The sequence below is a fragment of the Calypte anna genome, chromosome 15, assembly GCF_003957555.1.
Source record: "Calypte anna isolate BGI_N300 chromosome 15, bCalAnn1_v1.p, whole genome shotgun sequence".
Taxonomy (NCBI): Eukaryota; Metazoa; Chordata; class Aves; order Apodiformes; family Trochilidae; genus Calypte; species Calypte anna.
The window spans coordinates 9,435,709-9,463,520 of record NC_044261.1 but is presented as its reverse complement, the minus strand read 5'-3'; the positions used below and the strand labels follow the sequence as shown (position 1 = coordinate 9,463,520).

The 27,812-nt window shown below is 42.3% G+C and overlaps 1 protein-coding gene across 1 annotated transcript in view; it reads left to right on the top strand.

Annotated features, from left to right (window-relative positions):
- The first annotated feature begins 269 nt into the window (after positions 1-269).
- Positions 270-27,812, top strand: part of BCR (BCR activator of RhoGEF and GTPase) — a 98,100-nt gene continuing 70,557 nt past the window's right edge. Inside the window, exon 1 of the mRNA XM_008502783.2 lies at positions 270-2,133. Within this exon, the coding sequence (XP_008501005.1) occupies positions 618-2,133 (1,516 nt within the window). The 5' untranslated portion in view covers positions 270-617. The remainder of the gene's footprint in view (positions 2,134-27,812) is intronic.

Here is a 27,812-nt window from a genome sequence, read left to right as displayed (position 1 = left end):
AGCTCGCCGCGGGACGCGCCGCCGCCTCCTCGCTGGTCTGCGCGGAGGCTCCGGAGAGCGTGTGCGCCCCGAGGACAGCACAATAGCCGGGAGGAGGAGACAGGGAAAGGGGCAGGGGGAAAGGAGGAGAGAGAAAGAGAAAGCACAACACGGGGGCTGGCGAGGGGAGGACGGAGCGGAGGACTCCCGAGCGCGGCGGCAGTGAGGACCGTGCCCAGGACGGCAGCGGCAGGAGGTGGGTGGGTGGGAGGGGGGCGATATTTACCTTCCTTCCCCCGCCTCTAGCTTGCTCCTTTGTCCACCCACTTTGAAGTGCTCTGGGATCGCCGGGGTGGGAGCATTGTTGTTCGCTAGCAAAAGAGCAGTCATGCTGGGGAGAGAGTAGCGAGTGGACGAGGGGGCTGGGGCCGGCAAAAGCTAAAGGAGAAAGGGGGGGAGAGACTACTCCGAGGATTGCCGTTTGCCTTAGTTTACCTGCATGGACCGTGAAAGAGACGCATTGAGTTGACCCTGCCGGAGCTGTTTGCCTTCTACATGTGAGATCCGGTTGGCTTATTCTCTCCACCTATCTCTCTCCAGCCTCCTTCTCTTATTCTCCACTTACTCCTGTATGCAAAATGGTGGACCCTGTGGGGTTTGTGGAGGCTTGGAAAGCACAATTTGCAGACTCTGAGCCTCCTAAAATGGAGCTGAAATCTGTGGGAGATATTGAACAGGAGCTGGAGATGTGCAAAGCATCTATTCGGAGACTGGAGTTGGAGGTCAACAAGGAGAGGTTCCGCATGATATACCTGCAGACTCTTCTGGCAAAGGAGAAAAAAAGCTATGATAGACAGAGATGGGGCTTTAAACGTGTTTCTCAGTTGCCTGAAGGGGGTGCAGAGCAGCAGATCCAAGACCTGCATCATCATCAGTCTGCTGACCAAGATGAATATGAAAAAAGTAAATCACACCACGGGGAGGAAAAGTTCAAACCCAGGATACCCTCTCTGCGGAAGCTGTCTACCCAGAGTGATGGGTCAGACCTGTCACCTTTGGACAGTCCCCACCATGGAGAAGGAGAGCAGGACAGGTGTAAGTACTATGGTGAGGAGAAGCTGAGGAGAGTTGCAGAAGATCTGGAGAATCGCTGCGATACAGATGGCTCTCCTTCGAAACACAGATCGGCTTCTGCTCGCAGGCTAGTGGGATCTGCTGAGAAAGAGGGGTCATTTGAACCTATTTCTAAGGAGAGAGGGAACAGCACCAGTGTGGCAGCCCTAAGGTCCAATTTTGAGAGGATTAAAAAGGTTAATTCACACTCTTCTGGAGATAACAGGGACGTTGTGGAAAAGCCCTTTTATGTCAACATGGAGTATCATCACGAGAAGGGTCTAGTAAAGGTCAACGATAAAGATGTTTCTGATAAAATAAGCTCCCTTGGTAGTCAAGCAATGCAAATGGAACGCAAGAAGTCTTTGCACTCCCTCCCTTCTAACATGGTACCCAGCTTCAGTGAGTTCCAGAGGCCTGCTTACAGGGGAAGGTCCTCAGAGAGCAGCTTTGGCTATGATGGAGAATATGAGGATGCTGAACTGAACCCCAGGTTTCTCAAAGATAACCTGATTAATGCCAATGGCAGCAACCGCTCACCTTGGCAGCCCATGGACTTTCAACCCTATCAGAGTATCTATGTTGGTGGAATGATGGGGGAAGGAGAAGGAAAAGGACCTGTTCTGCGAAATCAGGGCACAACTGACCAGGAAAAACACCTCACTTGGCCCAGAAGGTCTTACTCTCCCAGGAGTTTTGAAGATATTGGAGGAGGTTATACTCCTGATTGTAGCTCTAATGAGAACCTTACCTCCAGTGAGGAAGACTTCTCCTCAGGACAGTCCAGCCACGTCTCCCCTAGCCCCACCACTTACCGCATGTATCGGGACAAAAGCCGTTCTCCTTCCCAGAACTCTCAGCAGTCCTTTGACAGCAGCAGTCCACCAACCCCCCAGTCCCAAAAACGGCACAGGCAGCAGCAGGTCATCGTGTCTGAAGCTACTATTGTGGGTGTACGAAAAACAGGACAGATCTGGCCAAGTGATGGAGATTTGCCTTCTGGGAGATGTCACCAGGACAGCTGCTTCCCTGGGGATACAGGTGTGTACCTGCTTTTTGTTTAGTCTCTTAAATGTATGGAGCAGGAAATAACATCATGGAAATGAACAGGAGGTTTTCTATTTGACCCCGGGTGAGCTGCTCCAGGGGGGTCAACTGTTTAATATGAGAAGGCTGTGGCTATTTTGTAGTTGTCCTGATTCAGGAAGGTCCTGCAGAAGCATACATCAGACTGCATTTTAGGAATACAGATTAGATTCCCAGAAAGGTTGATTCAGGCTTCTCTTGAGACCATAAATGGAGTCCCATGTTAATCAGTTCTTAAATTTTCAACGTGAACTCAGAGGTAAAAATGGGTCAGAACTGTTCAGTATTCCCCACCAGATCATTCCTTCCCTTGTATTATTGCACTGAGGAGTATTTAATCTCTACCTCAGAGGTGGTAGTGTGCCAGCCTGCTACAGCTTGAGGGCTTTTCTGGAGCTTTACCAATAATGATGCTGCTCCCACAATATTTTTTTCCTGTCTGTATCAATTGGAGAGTTAGTTTCTTGTTCTGTCTTGTGCTATCCTTCAATTAAAGCTGATTGGAGGTGATGATTGTGCAGCCCTGTTCTTGAAGCTTTCTGCCATCTATCTCTTAAGTGAAGGAAGACCTTGGAATATTGGAACCCCCAGGGAGAGAGCTGTTAATTTAATTTCAGCAGAGGCAGAATTTTTGTTTGGGGGTGAATGGGTAACCTTTGAGTCTGTTCTTATGCAAACCATTCAGGCATGCAGGTGCCTCTGGAATTGCTCTGGATTTATGGTTGGTGAAAGAGGCAAATAGTGATCTGTGTTGATTCAGTTAGATTTATTGAATGTAAATGGACATCTGACTGTTTAGCAAGTACATCGTGTAAATAATATTTTGTGTTACCACCAGTATGCCTTAAATAACCTCTTATGCCTTAAATTAAAAACTATCAAATCCAGGAATGACAAAAACACCAGTATGATTGTTTTGATAGACTTCTGTAATTATAAATTTGTGAGTTAACTTCTGAGTTTTGTCTCTTTGAATCTGCCATTTTAATAAGAGGTTAAAATGTTTTTGTCAATGTGACTGAATTTCTGAAGTAATAGGTGATTGCAAGGCCTACTATAGATGATGTAATTTTCTCAGGTTGGGTGAGTTTGGTGTATTAGTCCTCAGATGAGTAACTTTGCTGGAAGATGATGCCTGGTTTTACTTTCCCTGTTGATTGTTTTTTTGCCAGCAATACTCTTGGGAGCAACAGTGGAGAGAGGACTCTTTCCTGCCCCCCTCCCCTCCCTCCACCCTGTCATCCTTACATCCCCTCATGTTATTGAAAGGCTCTATGGTTGTAATGGATGTTTACTGTACATTAAAATCTCAGCACCCTGTCCTCACAGTGACTTCTTCCTTATCAGATTGTATAAGCATACTTGTTTTCCATCAGGGACAACTGCATTCTTGTTTGGTTTTATGCATATGTTTGTATCTTATGGGTAGTACTTGCAGTGCAGGGGAGAGGCTGGATCCTGCACTGGTTTAAACTGAGCTTCAGCCATCTGTCTCTGCTCTTGTTTACTGATGCTCTTTAGATGACTGGGAAGCCTCCTGGCAGTTCCAGTTTTTGCAGGAGGAAACAAAGGAGCAAAAATAACAAAGGTTGGTAAAGGTTGAGGATAAAATCAACTTTCAGAAAGGCAATAGATAATTTTTACTTTAAATAATTAAGCTGGAACGTGAAGACTGAAGAAAATTGGCTGCTTAAAATCTGAATGGTTACAATTCCTGGTTGTGCTGGAAAGCTTTGTGTCTTGTGTGTAAGGATGACCACACAATTGCAGGCAAGGACAGAATGTAACTGATCCACCTTCTGCTTTCCTCAGCATAGGGGGTAGCATGGCAAGCTTAGCAGGAACCTTCACCAGATGGCAAATCATGACTGTCTTGCACATTAGCTGGTGGCAACTTTTTACTTAACCAAAAAGGCTTATGCCTTTGGGAGGACTATGTTTCTGATTAATTCCTGCTGAACATCGTTTTATATGAAATTTTCTTTCTTTCCTGGATAAGAAGAATTTTGATCTGAAACCAACTGGCAGAAACTCTTTTTCATAAAACAAACAAAAGCCCTGAGAGATCACTGTGTGATCTGGCTGGCTCCCGTTTTCAACTAACACGCTCTGGTGCAGAGTGTTCTCCATCACCATGTGAAATGAAAGCAGTTCACAGATCCAGACAGCTTTTCCTGCACCTGTGCTTCAGTCCCTGGTTCTGCCAGGCTTCCCTGAAGTTTTGCTTGAACAGAGTGCAAGTTTGAATTGCAGCAGGTTCTGGCCAGCCCTCATGTTAATTAGCATCAAGTGGGGTTTGTTCAGTAGTATTTGGCTTCTTTGTGTGTTTAGATTTTTGTGTGCCTTCTGGCTTTGCTTTTCGTCACTCTGACCATAATAATGCTGAATGTGGTGTGGACAGGTGCAATCTGAACCTTCTGTCTGGATCTGCCATCCCAGAGCATTTTGAGCTTGGACAGCAGATGCGTGCTGTTTTGTCCACGTTCTTTTCTGAGTTCAGTGAAGTGTCAATTTCCTACTATTGTGTTACAAAAAAGAACTAGAAGGAGGACACCTAACTCAAGTGAGTGGGTTCTAAGCCAAAATTTGAATCCAGGTACCTGGAGATGGGTTATAAAAACCTGAAATCAGAGGTAATAGGATTTCAGTTTTTTCCAAGAAGCAGAAGGAGAGCTTCAGGGCTGAGATTTGGTAGTACCTGTAGTTTCTATTAAATGTACTCAGTGGAGCTCAAAGATGGACAAAGTGGACAAAGATATTTATGTTATGATTACTTATGTATCACTAATTTCCCTTAGTGTCAATAGAGAAAAAAAATGTATCATAACTCTGTATTAAGCCTGAATATTTTTACCATGATTGTGAAGGAAGAACAAAATTTTTTAGAATTCTGTCTACTGGTACACATTAGTAACAGAAAAAGACACAAGAGAAGCCACCCAACACCCAACAGGCATTTCTGCTTTATAAGCAGGAGAATGGAGTAGTGCAGTTATGCAGTGAGAGGGCCTCAGAGTAGCCTCAGCTTAATCAGTTTTTTAGCTAGTAACAGTTAATTGATGAGCACATTAGCATTGCTGCTTGGCTTTCTAGCTTGCTCCACAAAATCAGTGGATGCTCTCTCATAGCTTTGGGTGAAACTGTTTAATCAATTTGCATAACAACATGGAAACCCTCTCTGGAACTGTCATGGGTAATATTTACCTGCAAAGCTGCTTCCTTTAATGTATCCATTAGTGACTTCTGTTCATTTGAGAGGACTTGGTGGTGCTCTCCATAGTTCTGCTGGGCTCTCTATAAAGCTACCAGCAGCCATAGTACTTAACATAAGGTCATTTTGGGGAAATGTGTAATTTAATCCCATTGGGAGTAAAGTTTTACTTATTTTAGCTTCTACTAAGTGTGGGAGTGCTGGATGTCCCTTTCTGAAGAGCATGGATCATTCTCTGTATTTTTAGTGAGTTTGGTGTAGGCAGGGGGAAAAGTACTGGAATTTATCTATGTATGTGAGCTGCAAGACTCAAAGTTCCTGTAATCTTAGCCAGGCAGAATGCCATTTTAAAGCACATACATTGAGCTGTAGATTTTTCAGTTTTCATATGCCTTAAATGCCCGACCAGATAGGCAAGAATCTGAATTTTCTGCTTTTAATGTAATCCAACTACTTAATTTTAAAGCCCTAAGAAGCATGTAATATGTTGTCATAGAAGGATGTTCTCTACCAGTTTCTCTGCAAGGGTCTGTTACTGGTTTATTTGCATGCTCTGATATTTGGGACAAGTTTCTTAATTCTGCATTTCTTCTACTCACTATTGTATTCCTGTGCATTTTACAAGATATATTCTGGAAGGTGCTTTTTAATGTTTTTGAGGTGCAGAGGCAACTCGTGAGGGAACATGCAAGTGCTTTTGCTGTGGTTTAGAAATACAGAGGCAGACTTCAGTCCACTTTGTAGTGATTCATCCCCTGAGGATCTGAAACGTGAGAAATTTCATAATGCCCAGCTTGCTGCTTAATTTTAAGGGCTCCTGACCACAGATCCTGTCAGTCTGTGACTTACATTGTGTCAAAAATGAGGTTTAAATTTTCTCTGACACTTGTTTAGTTGATTTTGCTATTACTTTTTAAACATGTTTTAATTCTTTGCTGTGATGATCTGTGGATTTCCTAGGAGCACTCAGGACAAGATGCTGTTTAAAAGCCAACCCTGCCCCCAACCCACCCTTGCTTTCCAGTGATTTAGTGGCTTTTGAGATTATCAAGCTGCTTGTGCTACCACTCCCCTTTTCTTAGTCTGGAGGATTGAAGAGCTCCTCTTCCTCTGCTAGATTTCTCTTTCTCTCCAGCAGAGTTTAGTGGAGTCTATGGAGCCAGACTTGTGGCTGGCTGAAGTAAAATACCAGCACATACTTAAAGTTTGGGAGTATTGTGGGAACTCAAAGCTAGAAGATGCTCTTATGGTGCTGGTTAACTGTGTAAAGAATTGAAAAATCACTGATAGCCAAAGCAGTTGAGCTCACAGATGTGTATGAACTGTGGTTCCATTCTGCTTGAACAAAATTTTGATCCTGCCTTGAGAAGTGGCAGGGAGAGCTGGGAGAATCAATCCATGGGCTTATTGCCTGCCTCAGTGCAATACCCCCTCCAAGACAGAGGCTTCTTTCTAGGTAGCTGAAAGAAAAAGAAGAGAAAGAAGGAGTAGAAAAACTGATGTCTTGATCATTTTTGCACTGGCTTCCTTTTCTGGATTAAAAAGCTTTTCAGCTGGACCAAAAGCTTGCAGGACCAAAGGTGAGCAAGGGAGCAAAGAACTGAGAGTAGAGATGAGCATGGAGGAATCAGTTAGGGTTTGGAACTAATAAAGGGTCTGGGCTGGTGGAGTGAAGCTAATTGCTGTGTGAAGGAATAGGCAAACATGGGAAGAGGATGACTTTTGTCTTTAGCTTGGTATATCAATTCATGGTTTATGAATTGATGTATGTCCATGTTTGGACTTTAAAGCAGTGAAACATGTAGTGGAATGAGGTGTGTTGGTCTCCTGTTTTGGTAAAGCAATTACACAAGTGTGTGGGTTTGGCCATGATGATTTTCACCATTTAGTGTAAGTCATACACATGACCCTGTGTGTAGACTTCCAGAGATGCAAAACTGGAACATTTTATTTTTGATTCTTGCAGTTATGTTCTCTGAAACTAACACTGAGAGAAAGAAAGACTTTAATAATTTGTGGAATTAGTTGCTCTACCACTTTTCCTAAGTATGTCCATTCATCTAGTATATCTGGTTTGGCTATTTGGGTAAAATACTAAGTAGTGGGTTCAATCACTCTTTCATTAACAACTTTTCATTGCCAGCAGAAAGTTTCACTGAGTTGTGAGCAAAGGTAGTAAAAAGAGTTGGGTGGAATGGCAAGTAGGCATCTTGCAGAAAAGACTTAAGAGGGGAGTGAAATAGTTTCGTTAGAAAAGTTGCTAAACCTTCAAGTGTGGGATAGAAGATGCTGAATGTTGGGCAACAGAATATAGCTAATGATACTCACTCTTAAAAGTGTTGTGGGAGGATCATTTGTAATCACAGTTTGGCTGTGCAGGATATTCTAACAAATGGGCCAGGAAAGGAAGCAAAAGCCTGGGAAGGCTTGGGCTCCAGTAATAGCCTGGAAACAGGTCTCTATCTTCCAGCTCTGGCATGTTCAGCAGCTCACATTCTAGTGCCCTCCCTCTCTCCCCAGCCTCTTGGGGATAAACACCGTGCAGAGGAGAGGGGGACCTTTATTTCAGCTTCAAAGAATTTTAGAGGGCAGTCCATAAAGGTTAATGAGGTGAGATTTGGCAAGCTGTTTGAGGAGAATTGCTCCATTTCAATTACCACAGGGAAAGGTATTGCTGCTCATGAAAATCAGGCTGTTGATTGGAGGCACAGCTTATCTGGAGCTTGCTTTCCCCTGGAGAAACCAAGGCTAGCACGGTTTTTCCTTTTGTTTGGGGAGGGCTTTTTCTTTTTTTTTTTTTTTTTTATACTGTCTCCACCTTGATTTGTTCTGCCCGCTCAGATAAGGACCCAGTCCTGTTCTATCCCTGTGAAATATCATTGACTTGAGTAATTTCTTGCTGGCACCTGTAGGAAAAGAAATGGTTTTCTCATACAGGTTGAGTGGCAACTTTGCTGTGCAGAGAGACTGCAAGTGACAATGGAAATGCTGTCATGGGTTAGTTTGGGTGAACTACTTGTGAGTGAGGTACTTCCAAAACAATAATTTGAGTGGCTTGCATTACAAAGGAGCTTTTTGGCACTCATAACAACGTGGATTGGTTTCCTGATTGTATCTTTATATTACATGAGATGTGAAAGCAACCATAAACTAGACAAATCCTTTAATGGATTTTTACAAATCCAGTTTTACAAATTAATAACATCTCCAAACTTGTTTTGTATTGTACTTAATGCATTTTAAATAGTAAAATTGTCCTGCCGAAGACCAGTGTGGTGTTTTCCTGTCACAAAATCTGGTTGTGGTTTGCAAATCTCTGTTAATAAAATAACAAAAGCATGTTTCCCTTTTGTTTTCTCCCCAGCTGCCAAAATGCTGTATCTCAGACCCTTTCTTAACCAGGTTACAGATGATGTAGTAATCAGATTATTGCAAATGTAATTGGAATCTCTGTTTCAGAGAAAGCTCTACCCACATGTGGCAGCTGGAGCCAAGTTAGTAGCTCATGGCTACACAAATACATGAGGAGTATGTGTGTTAGAATCCACAATGATTGCCCTGTGAGATGAGTGAATTAGTAAAGTTCAGCCTGTTGGTTTATTCTACTGAATTCTACCTGTTGGTATCGCAGGCCCTTTGCCTGCAATGATCTTCTGTTATTTTGTTCTTTGCAGTAATTTTACCAGTCCTTGTTGCTTATTTTTTCTTTGTTTTGTTTGGTTTTTATATTTTGCGGAGGGAAGAATTCTTTTCTAGGGAGAGAACTCCACCACAACTTCCTTCATATAAAAATAACACATAAAAAAATCCCCATCCCCTCTGGGAGCTTCTTTGCAGGTTGTGTGTTTCTCTGAAGTATTCAAAAGCCTCCAATTACTTGCAGATTGGCCTGTGACAACAGCAGAGTAACAACTGTAGCTTGTTGCTGTGGGTCACAGAGTATTATCTGAAATCCAAGAAGCCAGCTTTTCCAGTGGTTACTTAATAGTGAGCAGCTCTGGGTTTGTGACCTGTCCTTGATGTGTGGAGAGGGGCCCTGTGCAGCATTGGCTCACAATGTCTGTTTACTTCTTCTTATGGACTTGAGGATAGTCAACACTGAAATGCAGCTACTTCTCTGATGGGATATGTTCCAGCTATTATGTTATCAGAAATTAAATACTCCTCTGGCTGCTAAGTCAGGTAAGGAGTGCCCATTTTGAACCCGTGATATGACTGAGGCTGGAGCAGGCTCTAGTTAGGGTCCTTAAAAAAACCCCCAACAAACAAACAAACAAACCCACACAAACCAAAAATAAACCACATAAAAAGCCGCAAAAAAAACCCAACAACAAACCCCTCAGTTACCTCCAGTCCCATTTGTGTGTTCTTGTAAAATGGGACAGCAGCTTTCTAGAATAATCAGCAATGAAGAAAAATACCTTGTTCCCTGGAGCGTTAGGCTTCAAATGTGTCTGAGCTGCTAAAAAGTAAATGTGATTGGTCTGTTGTCACTGGGGAGGTGTAAGATACAAAGAACTGTATCTGCTGCAGCTTACAATTACATAGCACGGTGTGATTTTGCCCAGGAAGATAGTAATGGCTTGTCAGCCTGGCTGGGTTTCCTGAAAGAGATAAGATTATGGTGCTTAGTATGAGGCACAGCACAGCAAAGCACGTTTCTCTGACTGTTAGCATTCAGCTGCCTCATAGCAATCTTCATTTTTGCTTCCTGCTAACCTATCTTTGTTCTTAACATTTTTTTTGTAATGCTCAGCTCTGACATTACCAAATGAATTTTCAGAAAATGGTATGATGAGAAGTTGATCACTGTTGGAAGAATTCTGTGTATTCCCCCTGTCCTTGCCCTTCACCTGTTTGGTCCCCTTTGTTTGAGTCCCTGTAGGTTGAATGTTTGAGTGTGGGAGTTCCCTTCCTTTGGTGCCTTTTGCTTTACATTCTCCTGAGGGGGTCGTTGGACCCCCTGTCTGATAGGAATGAAATCACTGTCATCACTCTTAAGAAAAACACAGTAATGCCTCAGTCTGGCAATGTTCTGTCCTTGTCTTTGACAAAATTGTGATATTTGGATGAATATATTTGTCTTTGCTAATTGTACTAATTGCTTACTTGAATTTGTGGATCAGCCAGCAGAGAACATCCTGTTGTAAATTCCTATTGCAGTTCTCCTGTCTTAAGCCATTCCATTGTGGGGGATGCTAAGCCCAGTGCTTAGCTGTGATCAAAGGTGCCTTTACAGGTGATGTGCAGCTCTTCACTGCAGCCACTGATGTGTTCCTTGCTTTGCTTTTCTTGTTTGTTTTTAATAAAAAGCAGATAAATGAAATCTGAATTGTAAAGAGGAAAAAAATCTGACAAGCTGTAGTCTTGATGAAAATGTATTCTTTGGACTTGGGAAGTATAACACTTTTCTAGTCTAACATTGATCACCCATAGCTCCTGATGTGGGGTGTGTGGATATCAGGAAGTGAATGCTTTAGTCAGGTCCAGAGTATTGTCTCTGAGGTGCTCTTGGCTTCCTAACTTGCTGGAACAAGAATCTCTCAGCTCATATGAGCACGATCCTCAAAGGCCCTAAAGAGCTGTTTCTAACTATGAGACAAAATTACTGCATCTAACACAAGCAATATCCTGAGGCTAGCAACCACCTGAATAATTGTTTGGGTGAACCTTGTTTTCAGCACTTTCTCTGCTAGCTTCTTTCCTAAGGAACTTACCCACAGGAGTGAAGTGTGCTCTGAATTACCTAACTTGTTTGGGTGCTCTGTGATCTGCTGTTGCCTTCTTTCCTGGGAGACCTGTGACTGCAGTGAGACAAAAAATCAGCTGTTGGTAACAGAAGTGCATGATGAGAATCCATCTGATCAGGTGGAAGGGTCAAAGGGTCTGGTGTGGGCGAAAGGGGATTATGTATTTAGTCCTCAGGTATCTTCAGAAGAGTCAGTGTGTGCACTTCAACATGGAGCCTGGGAACCACTTACACTTAGGGAACAGTTCCTTTCTTTTCCAGCAAAAGAGCCTTTGGCAGATGTAACTGATGGCCCCCAAGCTCTTTCCTGATAATAGGGATTAAGAAAATTCCATTTTTCCTTTGGTATTTCAGGTGGAGTATTGAGGCCTAGCTATCTTCTTGAATTGATCTGTACTGTAATAAGACAGTAATAAGAGGTTGATTGCAATTTTGAGGTTGTTTATATGGTCTGATGCTCTTGTCATTCACATGAGGGCTGGGTTCTGCTTCATATGTGTGCAGGAGCTCTCATATCTTATGAATTTAGATCAGAACATATTGGAAAAAATTATTTCCCCCTTTCCTGTGTTCCTAAGTGATGTTTGTATGCATTGCCCAGATGAATGCAGAGCCATCACTGTAGCCATTTAGTCTTAGAGGAGCTCTTCCTCAATTTGATTTGCTGATTATTTTGAAGGTCCTCCTAAACACAGCTGAGCAGTTACACAACCCATAAATTGTCCCTTTGCAGTTGTTGAGAAGCCACACTGCTTTGTGTAGAAATATACACATAGGATTTATATATCATTTTAACCCTTTCCAATCCAAACTGTAATATATTACTAAATCGATGGTCAAAGTGAATCAATATTTGGAGCTACTAGAGTATTGGTTACCATGAAACCATATCAGAAACTTCAAGTTGATGATTATTCCTCTGTACTAGAGTATGAGGGAAGAGAAAATAAGCTTGTCCAGTAGTAGCACTTGTCCATCTTGCCAGGGGTGGGAGTGGGCAGTGCCCTGGAACAGGGCTTTAGTCATCTATAAGTTGGTGTGATTGAGTTGTCTGTGAGCTGTACTGGGCATGGGGTTCAGAAACAGAGTTCTGTTTTAAAGTTTCTCTTAGCTTTTGGAGAAATGTTAGCTGTCCAGATGCATCTGCTATGCCTTCTGGATGGGTGCTATGGAAATGCTAACAGAGTTTGGAAAGTATTTTTACTTTATTTAATAATTCTTTTGGTGCCATTTAGCCTCTGCTGTCTTAAGAGGGGAAAAAAGGCAAGAGAAGGTGATAACATCCAAACATCACATAGGCTTTTTTGTTTGTTCAGTTGTCTGAGGTCAGACCAAAATGAATTTTGGCTTGGTCAGAGGTCTGGGGGTTTTCTTTGGTAGATAATGGGAGGAAAATATGTCTTATGCTTTTTAGGGTGTCAGGTAACAGAAGAAGGTTCCTGCCTTTCAGCTGGGTTGATGGTCTGCAAAAAACTTAAGTTTTGTTACAGCATGGTGTGATCTTAGCTGTGTGAATGTGACTGACCTGTCATGTTTGTGTTCAGCAAACACGCCCTAGCCCTGACCTTGGCTACCCCAAATTTATTCAGGCTTGAGCACTGACCTATACATAATTTGTTGTGGTCTCACCGTCTGGCGAAACTAAAATGCATACTAATGTGATCTAACTCTGCTTTGGTTTGTGCTCAATATGTAAACACAGTAAAATTTATCCTGCTGATAAAGGGTTACACATCTTTTCACAGTTATTGCCTGTCTGCCATTTCAGTAGTTGCATGAAATCTCAGTATCTCTATTTAAAGCAAGGAAGGAGACTTGGTTATCTGTTATGTCTTAAATGTGTTCTGAATCTCTGTATGCACAATACAAATCTGAAAAGGCAGAATTTTTGAACTTAAATCTTTTATTCTGTATCCAAGTGTTTCAAACTGGTTTCAATGTGTGTGCAAATAGGCACCATGCAAAGATAGAAGCACCCTTATCAAGTCCCACCTGAACTTTGTAACAAGTTTTTTCATATAATTAGATCAACAGCTGGCTAAGGAAATACTCTGATGCTATAACTGTTTTTTACATTAATGGGAACTTGCCATGTAGGGCTGATGCACATTACAAATGGGCTTTTAAAATAATATTTGTTTGTTCGTTGCTTTGTGGTTGTCTTTTTTATTTTTGTAAGGAAAAAAAAAATTTCCAATTTTTTTCCCAAACACCTGTATACAATGAAAAGTGAAATTAAAAAAAACATCAACATTATAACAGGCTTTTATATAGTGATTTGAATTAATAAACTTCCAAGTGTTTTAATGAAAAATGCAGCTTGCTCTTTTGAGTTGCTGAAGCTCAGGCTTCTAGCTGAGTCTCAGTGAGCCCTAGTGTCCTGGAATCCAGTGTGTTTCTCCTGGACCACATTTCTTTTATCTGGAAAATGGATTAACTCCCTCTGAATGTATGTGTTTAGAAGCAAGTTTATTTCCATAAATAACTTTTAAAGGAAAATGCTGTAAAAAACCAAAAAGCCAAAACCTGATGAAAAAAAAAGGTACTCTTGCTGAAGCTTGCCTATTCACTGATTTCTACAGTTCATAAACTTTCTTCCACAGCTTCTTTAGTTTTCCTTAATTCTGTGTTCCTATTAACTCATTCAGTTTCCCCTCAAAATACTAGGTTCTAAATCTACCTGCCTCTAGCAGTTCTGCTTATCTGTTGATTGCCTTTTTTACAGCTTTTAGTTTTTAATTTTTGTCTGTTTAAAATTTTAATCCAGGGCTGCCTTGTCTTACAACGTGTGTTTGTATATGTCTTCCAGTATTTTCATATTATGCCCCTTGAGGCTAAGTCTTGATTTAAATTGTCTTTGGTGATAATGCTTCATGCTGTGGCATGCTGCCCTGTCAGTTGTGCCAACAGCTGTTCATTTGTAGGTTCATGCTGAGAACTGGATCAGGGAATTTATCTGTGTTTTTTTTCTAAACCAACACCAAATAAAAATGGCAAAAATCCCCAAGCCCAGACATGCAACCCCTTGAACCAGGGATCCCATCCACCCTGCCCCCAAAGGTTTGTGTTGAAGCATCAACTGTTTGGGGATGGAGAGGAGAGAGTAAAAGCCTCTGCTTACACCCCTCATCTGCTGGGACTCTGAGGCTGTTAATTCAAATAACAATGAGAACATTATTGTTGAGAAGCCATGTTTAAATTCAGTAATTTAACTTCTGATCAGCCATCTGCTTTGGGATTTCAGGATGAGGTTTGGGGTAGATCTTGAGCAGAGCACCTCTTCTCTAGTCAGATGCTTTGTTTCTGCTGTTGCAGGGTAGGGGGGGAGCAGGGAAGAAAAAGCAGCCCGAAGGCCTGCTGATGGTTGAAGTTCTTTGTTTAGTAGAATAAATCTAAGTAGTATGCTAGGACTGGAAATGGGGGAGAAGATAGAAAAGATACAGCCAGTGTTTCTGAGGCAGACCAGGACATTTCAGTTGCCTGTATAAGTACTTAATGTTTTATTTATTATATCAGCAAATACACCCACTGGTTATGGCCAGGAGAAAATGGCAAAGATAATACAATTATTCCTTTTGACTGAGAATAAAAAAAGTCTCTAGCTTCTGCTAGAAGATTGCTTAGGTGATAAATTCTCTGGAAGGAGGGCTCTGTAGATGCCAGGTCAGCACAGCTTGTAGAGGAGAGTGGAGTGACTTGTGTTTGGTTTCTAAGAGAATATGCATGAGTGTTCATGGGCTAAGATGTCATATTAGTTTTACAATGCAATTACAGTAATGAGACATCTGCAGTATTACATCTTACAACTATGGAGTATGTGAATATTTTCCCCTGATGAGTGTTTTTTGGGGGGGCTTTAGAAGTTATTTCTAGGCCTACTTACACTTGCTTGCTTAGAAATATAAAATGTCATTGTCCCGGCTTAATACTGCAACTACGACTTGTGTCAGACAGCATAACTTGCTTAAAAAGCTTAGCTAGAACAAGGAGGGGGCAAGAGTCATCAGGAGAAAATACAGGTGGCTTATAGCATTGAAACATCTTTGCAGTTTCTTTTACTTTTTATTTAGGGTGCCTGCTTTACTACTGGATAAGACTTCTCTTTTCACCTGTGAGTGGTGGCTCTGCACAGGTTTGTGAGATTTTCTGACTTTACCCTCTTGAAATTCTTCTGCCTGTACAGCAGCCAGGTGCTAGATTTCTGTATTCCAGCTTCCTTTGCTCTTTCTGTTCCTGTTCAGTCCACAAACATGGAAAAAATGCCCCACCCTGCTGACTCATTGTGCCCAGAGCACTCCCTGTATTCCTGAAACAGGATTAATATCTGAGGCATCTGAACAGCTCAGCAGAGATGGGTCTGGTTCTCTTCTGTCAAATCTCTTTTTAGAATAGCAAGTTTCTTCTCTTGGGCTCATAAATCTTGTCTACCTGTTCTACCAGGCCTCAGCCCTGAGGTGATTTCCTTATCTTGTATTCATTTAAAGGGCTTTTGCAACAAATACAACTGTTGTGGGGAAAACAACTAGTATGTAGAATAATCCTTTTAACAGGTTTATTCTGAAACTCTGTTGTGTATTTAAGTGGCTTGAACTGCATCACTTAATATGTCCTTGAAGATGGTTCCAAATGAAACCTGGTGCTGTCAAATTCTGTCATATCTCTGTGTGCATACCAAGTGTGCCTGGGAGATGTCAGGCACTGCTGTAGGCAGTAGGGAGGGATTGCTATTTATAGGGGAAAACGAGGAGTTGCAGACCCCTTACACTGTTTACCATCATGCTGTCTACAACTTGGTCTCTCAGGTTAGTCTCTCAAATCTGGTTGCTCTGCAAGGGCTTGGAAGAAGTTATTTCCCTGTTAGAAGGGCAAACTCCTGTTCTCTTCCCATCTTCTCACAGTATGCAGTTGTCTAGTTGCTCACCCCAGAGGCAGCTGTGTTACTATATTGTATCCCTTTAGCTTGTTTTGCTTTGGGATCAAAGGACTGAGAGAAGGCAAATGTCAATTAATAATTCTTGGTTTTAAAAATACACAAAGTGACACACTTTTTGTCTTCCATTAAAGTAAACAGCAGTCAGCTCCTTCCCGTCAGCATGCTGTGCAGCCCTGTTGTAATGTCTCAGGTTTTTGAGTTCTTGCAAACAAGTGCATCCTGCAAAGGGCTGTATTTGGCAGTGAAATAGTCAGCAAAATGCCTGGAAAAGAACATTACAACCTTGAGTGCAGCCCTTTGGAATGTAGCAGGTTCCTGATAAGGCAGAAATTGGGTGGGTGAATGTTATGCAGAGAAGCAGGCCTGTAGAAAGCAAGTCTTTACGATGTTGTGAGTCCTGTCTTTAAATAAATGGAGTTTAAGTAAATTGAAATATATTTGAAATTGTATTAAAGTCCTTGAGAAATTTGAGAGTATAGTCAGTTATTTACTTTTAAAATGATAACTTGTCATTATAATATTACTAAGTGCTGTTTTGGAAGTTGGCTTTAGAAAAATAGTGTAAAATCCTATGTCTGTCTCTAGGGAATGGGGAGGAGAAAACAGTGTAAGGTCTTCTGCACAGAAGGGGAAGGATCAATGCTATTAAAACTGTATTCTTTTTTTCCAAATCTTCTCTTGCACTGTTGTAATGATTTGGTCTTTTTTGGTGTTTCAGCAGCATGGATAAGTTCAACTAGCAATATCCTGTTAATCCAGGGAATCTGAGGTTTTGGTAATTAAAAAAAAAAGCATCCAAGATCATCTAGAGATGATAGCTCTGGGATCTTGATCCTGAACTTCTGTTCTTAGTTCTAGAACTTAATCTCCAAGATGGTCTCTACTACATGCATCTCATCTGTGAAGTGGATGGCAACATCAATGCTAAATAAGCTTTATCCTGGCTCATCTCTGCCTGTGGTGGTTAAATAAGTATGGTTGGAGCTTTGTTTTTTTCACCAGTTCTGCTGGAGCCTGGCAGTGGATAGGCCCTAAAGGGAAAAGCTAGTTAAATTCACATAACCACTTTGTCTTTCCATTATTACTGCCTTTTTGTTGGCTTCTTCCACAGTTACTTCAATGATAAAGAACCATACCAGCTAACCAGCTATTTAATTACTAATGCCTGTAAATGGACTGAAGCTATAAAGTAATTTGTATCTCATTGCCAAACTCCTTACTATGAAGTTCTCTCTTTCTCTCCAAATGTATCTACAGCACCTAATACAGTAGAATCCAGGGCTGACTTCGTTCACTTACTACAGTGCAAGCAACACTTCTTTTGCCCAGAACTGTTGTCAATTAAATGAAACTGAAATACTGAAATTATGTGGCAGGAAACTGTTTCAGGGAAGTCCAGTCTGTTCTCCCCTTGAGTTTGCTTAAGAAATCAACTCATCCTGTAGCTGGCAAAAATAACAGAGAGAGGAATTTAAAAAAATCCAGTTTTCCTCTGCTGCAGGATTAACTTCTAGACTAACTGGCTTTTCTTATTTACCTTTCTCCAAAGGTAGGTCTGTTTGTTGGGTTGTTTGGGGGAGGTGGGCTGATGTTTAGTTTGGGGGTTGTTTTGCGGGTTTTTTTGTGTTGCTTTGTTTTTGTTTCTTGTGTGTTGTTTGGTTTTTAACTGCTTGGAAAGGTGCATTTACAGTAAAGGTAATTTGTGTTTCAGATTGACTTACTAACCAGTAAGTTTGTGCCAGCACAGTGCTCCCCCTAAATCTTAAAGCCTCCCAGACAGGTCTCATTAACATTCTCTTGCAAGATCAGTGACAGAATCTCCTGTAGTTAGCAAAGGAACGCAGCTGCATTTCGACTGTGGCAAACCAGTGAAGCCTAGAAACTTTCAGTATCTTCCTTGCAGCAGCTTTGCCCAGGTCTTTACTACCTAGTAGTCAGTTTATACTCTTCCTGCCTGATTCTTTTTTACTGCTCTTATTATTTCCAAAGCTCCTTTACTAGGCACTCTTCTTGTTCTGCCTCTTAAGGACAACTAAAATCTTAAGCTGTTAATGCTCTGAATCAGCAGCTCCCTAAACCAGTCTTTGTGGTGAGTCTGTTTACGTGACTATCAAGAAATAAGGTTGTTCTGTTCAAAGGAAAAAGAAATACCCATCCCTCAGGGAATGTATCATCTGAGTGGAACAGTGCCTACACAGAGCCTCCTGACTTTCTTGTGAAGAACCCTGCAGCATTAAGCCTTCTTGTGGATGCACCACCTGTTACATCATAGGGTTTTAATCATCAGGCTGTGCTCTAATGCACAGGCATCACTGGGATAGACTTCTACCATAGCACAGATTGTTTGAAGGAGACTCCAGTTTTGAGCTAGTGTTAGTTGGGACTTGATTTCTGCATTGGGGAATTGCTCTTGTGGGTTATCCTCCATTTTGCCCAGCTGTGCAATCTGAGCTGTGAGATACTGAGCCATCACATAAAAAGCTGTGATTTTTAGTTGAGTGTTTTTTCCTTAACCACTGAGAAGTTCGTTTTTGCGGTCTCATAGGACTGAGGTTACTGAGCCTGGGAGCAGAGCTGTGTCTTCCTCAGAAATGGCTGTGGTCACGTCTGATGCTAACTGCCCTCTGTTAACTGAGAAGGGAGAAAAACACCACAGTGCCCTTTACCATTCCAGTCTTTCCTGGTCTCCTGTCTGTACATGCCATCCATGGTTAAGTTGCACAAGTGATTAGTTTCCTCTTTGGTGTTGATGCCTCTATCCTGAGCCTAATTTAACCCTAATTGCTTTCTGATACCTGGAAAAATCCTTTCTGTGTATGACTTGCTGCTGCATGAACCCACGCTTGCTCATTAGAATAGCTTAGCTGTATAATTGAGCCATACCCTCAGCTGTCTTCATAAACCAAATTCATTTTACTTCTGAGACACTCAGTCACTGTCTCGACATCTTGTTCTTTAGTCTCCTTTGCCTCCATCCTCCAGCCATTATCTGCTGTTACTGCAGTGCATTGTCACCTTTGGGGCAGCCCTGCAATGTGACTGGGAGGGAGGAGGGTGGGAAGGTTGCCACTGTAGCCTTGGGGAAGGTTCATCAGCTGAACAGGACCCTGTGAACTATAAGAGAGGGCTAATGGACTTGGTGGGGCTGCCTCTAGCTCCACTTTTGCTAAAATGGTTATTGTTTGTCCTTCATAGATAGCACGTGCATTTGAGAGTCTCAGGTGGCTGACAATAAATGGGCTTTAGTAAAGGAAACTGTATGAAGGGAGAGTGAATCCCTTGAGTTATCTGGAAAGGTGTTAAATCAGTAAAGTTATCCTTTATTTACTCAAACCCAGTTTTTCTCTTACCCTTAGCCTTTGATACCCAACGTGTTTGTTGTCCCCAGGGGTCACTGTGCTTCTGTAAGTTGCAGAAGAGCTGTGGTGCTGTGGAGTAGCAGTGTCTTTGTAGCAACTCTACTGCATCTGAGTTACCTGGTGAGAACAACCTTCATCAATCAGGTTTGTGAAACTGCTGCCAGAGAAATGTTTAAGCAAAGGCTTAAGGTGAGGGCTCTAGGTCTGTGGATTGGATCTTTTCAAACTATTGCCAGGTCTTTTTTTTCCCTCCTTTTTTTCTGACTACATTTTCCTGAAGATTGGGCATCCAGTACTGAAGTGGTAGGGAGGTAATGTCTGTAAAGCAACACCCTTAACAACAAAAGAGTATCTGGGTTAAGTTGCTCTGCTTTCATCTCTTAAAAACTGCTGTGGCACCATTTCTAGCTCTAAGTTATAGCCAGGGATATTCCAGAACAAGTTGTTCATGATGCAGAATGGATCAGCCAGAGGGAGGGTAAGTAGCTGTCACAAACCAGGATGAATACATTGCCTGTGTGATCCGTTCTGAAATGTCTAGCCTGCCCAAGCTGTCAGAATCTGGGTATATGCTGGAGGATACACCATATTTACATAACATCTTGGAGGGTGTGTGAGAGGGAGCATTGCTGGGTGCTGAAAGAGGTGACGTTTAATCCCTTGCTTGCTGAACCATAAAGGTTTGCTTTGTGTTGGTCTGCTTGCCTGTGCTTCCCTCCTACTTTAATGGCTGTGATGAATGACAAATGGAGGCAGAGCAGTGAAAACAGGAAACATAATCCCTCAAAAATAACTGGTGGGAAAAGGAGGGAAGAAACTGTAAATAAAGGAACCCCTGCTTTCACAGGGCAGCCCCACAGAGCTGCTGGTAGCTTGTCAAGAAAGCTGCAATTCTGTGAGGTTACCAGGGGGTTGCCTTTAAGTCTTGGTAGGGAGAGGAAGGCCTAAAAGTAGGGAAGCTGTGGTCTTTCCTATTTTGTGTTTGTTGTTTAGTTTGGTTTCTTTTTTTTAAAAAATACTACTTGCCTTGCCTTGCCAGAAGTGTGAGTTTTAGGTGGGATGTCATTTATATTCACCTATCATTTATAGGCTGCAGAGGCCCTCAGTTTCTCTGGCTGTGAGAAGGGAGCATTGGGTCTGTATATCCAGTCAGTCATTTGAGAGCAGAAGTGGTGGGGGAGAGATGACTGCATTCCCTGTGTCTGCATAGAGTGGGACGGGAGATGCACAGTTTTGTTGCACACCAGCAGAGTTACTGTTTGCAGGGGAGTGGTCAGGAAAGAGTTATTGTGGATGCAGCAAAGGCCTCTTTATGGAACATTTTAAGAGGCATCATGTTGCTGGTTGGCAAGGTTGAAGGCTCAAGGTTACCACAAAACTCAATAAAGGATGCCAGATAGAGACATCCTACTGATGAACACTGAACCAGTGTTCAGCTTGTGATTCCTTTCAAGCCATAGCTTTCGGGGGATGTTGGATGGAGTGTCTTCAATGGGAAAATCTTGGATTTGAATGAAAATGAAGAGCCAGAAAGAGGAATCTATAAACCCCCCTCTTATATCATCTGTGAAAAGCAGGGGCTTAGATGAGTAGCTGTTGGTACAGTGAAGCCTGCCTACCTGAAGCTGGTAAACAAAATTCTTAAGCATACTCCCATCCAGCCTTCCTCAGCTCCTGTCTACTGATCATCATATAGAGGACTCCCTTCTGACTGCACAGGGTCCTGTTGCACTGTAATACAAGAAAGCCTGAATTGAATGGGATCCCTGGAGTATGGCATGGTACAGTGGAAGAAAGTGGGACTGTTGAGGGGGAATGTCCTTTGCTTCTTAGCAATTCTCTCATCTCCTCATGAGAGATGATGATTTTCTTAGTAAATTGGTTTGAACTTCATGCAAAGGGAGACTGAATCCATGCCAGAACTGCCTGTGGGTGTGTCTGAACTCCACCCCATGGCAGCTCTCCTCATGAGGAACAGCCAACAGCACTACAGAGCTCTGGCTGGATTTGCTTGTTCCAGTTAACTTTGGTTTGGATGCCTTCCCTTAAGCATGCTGGGCATGGCCTTTTTTTAAAATCTGTGTGGATAAGGGATATATATCTCTGTGCTGGGAGCCCCTGCAGCTGTGTAATATCTCATCTGTCATAGCTAGAAGGAGAAGATAAGGTATATGGATCAGTACTTTGAGCCTTTTATTCCAACATGGAGCCTGTTTAATGGAAGAAGTGGTCTCCTACCTGTGTGCATGAACTGCTAGGTGATGTTTGGTCATTGGCAGTTGCATGGCATGTGGCAGCAACTTGGATGCTGGAGAGTCTGGGCTTCATAAAGTGATACAAGAAAGGTATGAGTTGCCTCTTTATTTCCTGTTTGCTTATGTCTTCTGGTGGAGTATGGATCTACAGCAGTATTTATTTATCTGTAATTAAATCGGTATTAGAGAAATTTACCTTTCTATATTTTTAGGGAGTTTTAGCTACCACTTGTGTGTTTGTAAATGTTAAAAGTTTGAGAAACACCATTTTGCTATCTCTTGTATTGTGGGCTCTGTGCAGCTCTGCTTCTATTACTGACTGTACTGTGTCCAGTTCTGGGCCCCTCAGTTTAGGAAGGATATCGAGGTCCTGGAGCAGGTCCAAAGGTGGCAACCAGGCTGGTGAAGGGACTCGAGCACAGACCCTGTGAGGAGAGGCTGAGGGAGCTGGGGCTGTTCAGCCTGGAGAAGAGGAGGCTCAGGGGAGACCTCATCACTCTCTACAACTCCCTGAAAGGAGGTTGGAGCCAGGGGGGGGTTGGGCTCTTTTCCCAGACGACTTTCAACAAGACAAGAGGGCAGGGTCTCAAGCTGTGCCAGGGGAGGTTTAGGTTGGAGATTAGAAAGAATTTCTTTACTGAGAGGGTGCTCAGACATTGGAATGGGCTGCCCAGGGAAGTAGTGGATTCTCCATCCCTGGAGATATTTCAAAAGAGACTGGATGTGGCACTGAGTGCCATGGGCTGGGATCTGCAGCAGTAGTAGATCAGGGGTTGGACTTGATGATCTCTGAGGTCCCTTCCAACCCAGCCAATTCTATGTGTCTATGATTCTGACTTCCTCAGAGTGCTGCTGCTTATGTATTTGCCCCATCTGACCCCTGTTAATCCAGGAATTTGGTGCTCAAACTTCTGCTGCCTGCCCTGCCTCTTAAGTTTTTGATGGTGCATGCAGAAAGCAGCTGGTGGACCAGCTGACTGTATTGAAAAACAGAAGGTGCTGTCAAAGCTGAGCTGGTGTTAATGAACTGAGTTGTGCTGTAACTCTGTACTTAGCTTGAAAATGGCAGGATAAGCCAGAGTCTGAGAGGAGTGTGGTATGCACACATCTGAGTTTCGCTGCTTGAGTTTTAGAGGGTTAATGATTGTTTAGCTAGAGAAACACAGACAACCTGAGGAAGGTGCAGAAGAGTTCCAAGAAGGGAACACTCATGTGGTGTGTTCCTACTAAAAGTAAATATTATGCAAACATGTTGTATAGGTTCTGCTATTGTCCCTCTCACAATTATTATGTTAGTTTTGCTTACAGTTTTATGTTTTAAGGACTGAACTTGGAGGATTTGGCTCTGTGGAAAACTTTAGTTTTCCTGCTCCATAGATTGGCTTGGTGCTCCCACCCCCCTCCCAGCTTGCTGCATTTGATTCCAGCTGGACTCTGCTGAGAGCTTTCACCTCTTCAGCTGCTGCCCCCCCTCTGTGGCTTTTTCACTTGCCACTTGCTCTGATCCACCTGTTGCCTGTGGTATGGGATCCTGTTGCAAGCCCCACTGTGGAATCTGCTTGGTGGTGGGATAGGACTGAGGTCCTCCAGCTTCATGCCAGTTCTGGCATAGTGCTCAATGGCTTCTGGTTTGTTCCAGTTGTTTGGCACCTGGATCATGTCAAAGGCTGACTTATGGAAACTGTGGGTTACTGTCGCTGACTAAGACACTTTGTCAGACAGGCTTTTCTCCTCTCCTTATCACTGAAAGGCTGCAGGCAGGCAAGGTTGTACTGTGCTTCACTTTTTCTGTTTTCAATTCTCCAGCCTTAGGTGTACTTGGAATTTCCCCTGCATTAAAATCAGCCCTCCAAAGAAGTAACTGCACTCTGAAAGGAGTGTGAGGATGTCAATACATGGGCATCTCTGTACTTGTTCTTTTGCCTCTCCTGTTTTCTTGAGTCCTTTTTTCCTTGCTGATGCTCTCCCCTGGGTGTGTAAGGGCAGAACACCCTCCTCCCACCCCCCACACCTCTCCCCTGCAGCTGCCAAACGAGGGAGGCACAAAAGATGTCTGTCTGCTTGCTTCATGGGCACAGCTGATGGCTCACAGTGCTTTTCAAACTTACACTCTGCTACAGGTGCTTGGAAGAAGAGGAAGTTGAGGGGGGATGAGCACCGTGGTGATGTTTTCTTGGGAATTGGGAGGAATTTCTGATTTTTTTTATCTGCTGCAGTACAAAGCAACAGGAAGGATTCCTCCCACAGCATAGACACTACGAAGCTTGTGGATCTTCAGCCCTTTTCTGCCCAGTGTAGCAAGTTGGGATTTTCTCTGCCAGCTACACAAATCTGCTTGTGGAAGAACTGTAAATTGGTTTTAGAGTACAAATACCTTTGTCAGGGTCGTTATGTGTGTCAGGAACAAGGCTTGTTTGTTTTTAAGGGAAGGATTTTGGGGTCTATTTTGCTTTTCAGAAGTTCTGGGCATTGTCTTAGTGGAACTCTGTGACTTGTAAATATTAATCACCTTCAAAGCTAATGTCTTTCATAAGAAACCTACTGTATAAATGTATTTTTAATTATACATTCCGAACAACAACGCAGCAAATTCATGTCTACAAGAAAGTCTGTTTCTTAGACTGGCTTGGAGGCTGGAAGTTCAGCTCTGACTGAGCCTCTTGGATCTCTTTGGAATCTGTTGGAAATTGATGTGTGCAGGCAGACTTTGTTCATCCATATTTGTTTAGATGGGGAAAGCTGGAGGGTGATAAGTAGAGAGGAGTGTGGAAGACAATACTGTTTTTGATGGTGATACCAATGCAAAGAAGTTCTTTGTGTAAAGCTGTGGTAAAGAGGCAATCATCTTTAATAACAGAAAGATTTTCTGTCTATAATCCTTGTGTTTAGGTACTGCAGCGAGTGTGGTATCTCCAGTTACAAAGGAGTGAGCTAAGGATAACAAAATGTGACAATTTTCTGCTTGTGTTTTAAGAAAACTGTCATCTTATTACAGAAGTATAGTTTTTAAAGCTTGAGAAAGTTACTGCTTGGACAGAGATTTGTTAAGAGCTCTGAAGATGGAGGAAAACTGATTTTTTCTTGTTTGCTTTGCTGTTAAGGTTCATGCATCAGCTGCCAGGAAATTACTAATCAACAGGAACAGAACCATGGCTGCCTGTCCTCAGGTGCAGTCAGTTCTATAACTTCTGCACATCTGAAGCCTGTGCCACTCACTTTGACACTTAGTATCTGTTATCACAGTTTATGGTTTTAATTTAGTTTGTTTATATATCCTGGGCAAACCCGGAGATGGTTCTTGCATTGGCTTGTCTCTTTCCTTCAGTTTAGTAGTAACCACACCCAGAGTTCAAGTCACAGCACACTTTACATTCCTGGTTCTTTAACTGCTGAAATACTGGCCAGAAAGTGCCCATAAATTTGTTTAGGGGAGTATGGATTTCCTGCATGGGTTTGAAGTATCTGGGAATGTACTCTAACCTCAAAAATTTAAATGAGTTATGTGCACCTCTGAAATTCTGGAAAAGAAGGTTCTTCAAAGCTCTTGGTTTGGAAATCACTACTATGAATTTAGATTGTAGTACCAGTGCTGAAATCCAGTTCATGTCTTACATGTTGATTTGTGCATGTGAACATGACAGAAATAAAACTCTTTTTGCTCTAAAGAAGCTGGCCTGCAGAGTATGACAGCTTTTATTTAAGTCTGTTTCTAGAATCTTTTAAAGCTAAATTGTTACAACTGATTAAGTTTGTTCCGGTATGATGGTTAATTGGGGATACCTTTTCCATGGGAAACTGTGTCCTCTTTTAGCTCGAAGGCTAGATTTATAAAAGAAAATTAATCAAATATCTTGATGGAAAATCTCCATCCTTTGGTTTACTGTTCTTTATGAGTCCTATCTTACTGTTTAATTAAGATCAAGCTTCATACTGAAACTGAAAACTGGTATGAGACAAGGGTGATTTATTAACTGACTTTGGAAAAGCCTCAGTATGTGACTTACCTGTGACTTCTTGTGCTGGCACAGCAGCCTGATGTTCTCACAGCGTGGTCCAACTGGACTGACAAGCTGTGACCTCTCCTGCCAGGAGCCATTTGCTCCTTCCTGCTTTTTGGTGTTCACTCCTCTCTGGGAATGCAGTTCTGCTGTGGTCAGAACTAAGGCTGTAGAAATACCTAGAGAATTTCTGAATTCCACATGTTGGAGAGGCAGCATCTAAAGCATGTAACGTGCCACTTTTTTCCCCTGTAGCAGTTTGTAATCTGTGACTCTGTGTGGGCCTATCATCAGGCAGCTTCTTCATTTGAACTGGCATCTGTCCTTTCCAGCCTGCATTTCCCCTGGTGTAATCTCTTCTAGAACCATCTCTTTGTCACTCTGGCATTCCATAGATGTCTACTTAAACAGACTCATGGCTTGTCCATTGTCTCTTCAATCTGATGCCCTTGCTTGTCACTGAAAGGTGATGTAGGGGAAGAGGTTTTTGTCACTGCAGTAATCCTCAGGCAGCTGGTTCTTCTAGTGGCAAAAAACTACTTCAGACTCTCCAGGAGGCTAATGTCTTCGAAATTTGTTGAATAACTGTGTTATGACTGCAGCCTTAATAAGCTGTGATTGCAGAAAAATGCATGTTCCACTTGGTGAATGACACCATTTTTGTGCCTGCATAATGTGTTTTACTGGGTAGCTGTTGCAGTCTGGTCTTGCTGTACTGTAGCAGTGCTGGGAGGTTCCATCTCTAGGAAATCTGGTTTTATAATGGTCCACAAGTGAGATAGATACACTCCTTTACTTATGCTGTAAAAGATAGGATTCTGCTATTACAGTTTGCTATGCAGACATTATGAATCAGTTTAAAAGTCTTTCAGAGTGTGGGGGGTGTTGTTGGCGTTGTTTTTATCATGGTGTTCTGAATATGGAGTGGTTCAGCAGTAAGGCCTGTTCTATGCAGTGCATAAAGTGCAGGTTCCTTCACAACTCTTGTTCAGAAAAATACCCACAACCTACTTCATTGACACGCTGATGTTTTGGCATCCAGTATTGCCCATATGTATGTACATCATGGCAGTTTTTTTAGTTGCCATGAGAGCTGTCACCCTGTAAGTTTTTGTGACTGCAAAACTTTTTCCTGCTTGCTGAGTGTGCAAGACTTGTGTGGAGTGGTTTGGTCACTTGGAGCCTCACATCTTCCTCTGCCACAAGTACTCGTGCAAAGGTTGTCATGAAGGTGAAAGTCACCCTTACTCAGGGCAGAGTCTGTGCAAAGGCTAATGTGTACCTTCTCTTCCAGAGTCAGTGAAAGGAGGCAAGGGCTCCTGCAGAGCTGCATGCAGGTCCTAATTTCCCTAAATATTTAATTGCATGGTGTATGTTACCTACTGGTGTGTGTAGTGTGGTCTTCCTCATCTGCATATGCTGCACAGTGTGCTGCTTGGGTAGCCCCTGAGCATGCTGTGTGTGCAGTGTGACAAATCTGAACCTGTTTCAATGACTTGCCCCAGGGTTACTCCTTTGCCTCACTAAGGGATACTTTTCCTGCTTATTTTAATTTTGTTTCTTCATTCTATTTTAAATAAAATAATGTTTCTTTTATTTTTTTTCTAAATTGACAGCTAGCCTTGTAGCACAGCATTGGGAGGACACTGACTAAATAAAATATTTCAGTTTGCTTATTTAAGTGTTTTATTTTACAGAAACATTGAACGGAATTACAACTTGTCAAATGATTTGCAGATATCCTGGCTTTGCCTGCTTGTACATACTGAGAGCACCTTGCTTTATGTATTTGTGTTTCTGGAAGAGTGGTTTTGTTGTGTTATAAATTGGATTATTTTGCAGATAACTTCCTTGTCTCTTAAGGAGCAGAAACTCCAAAGGACCCAACTATTTGACTTCTTGGTGTTCTAACCATGCTTTCTGGTCCCACTGCCTTCAGTAAAAAAAGAACTTTCTCAAATTAATTACAAGAATCTATTTTTAGTAACAAGATTTTGTGCTTCTTTGTCCTGGCCCACAAATACTTCAAACTTTTCATGAGGACAAAATGTTTCTGTGACTAGAGCTGTAAACATTTAGGTCCACAGTAAGTTTTTCAGTTAATCTACATTTCAGAATACTTCTAATCT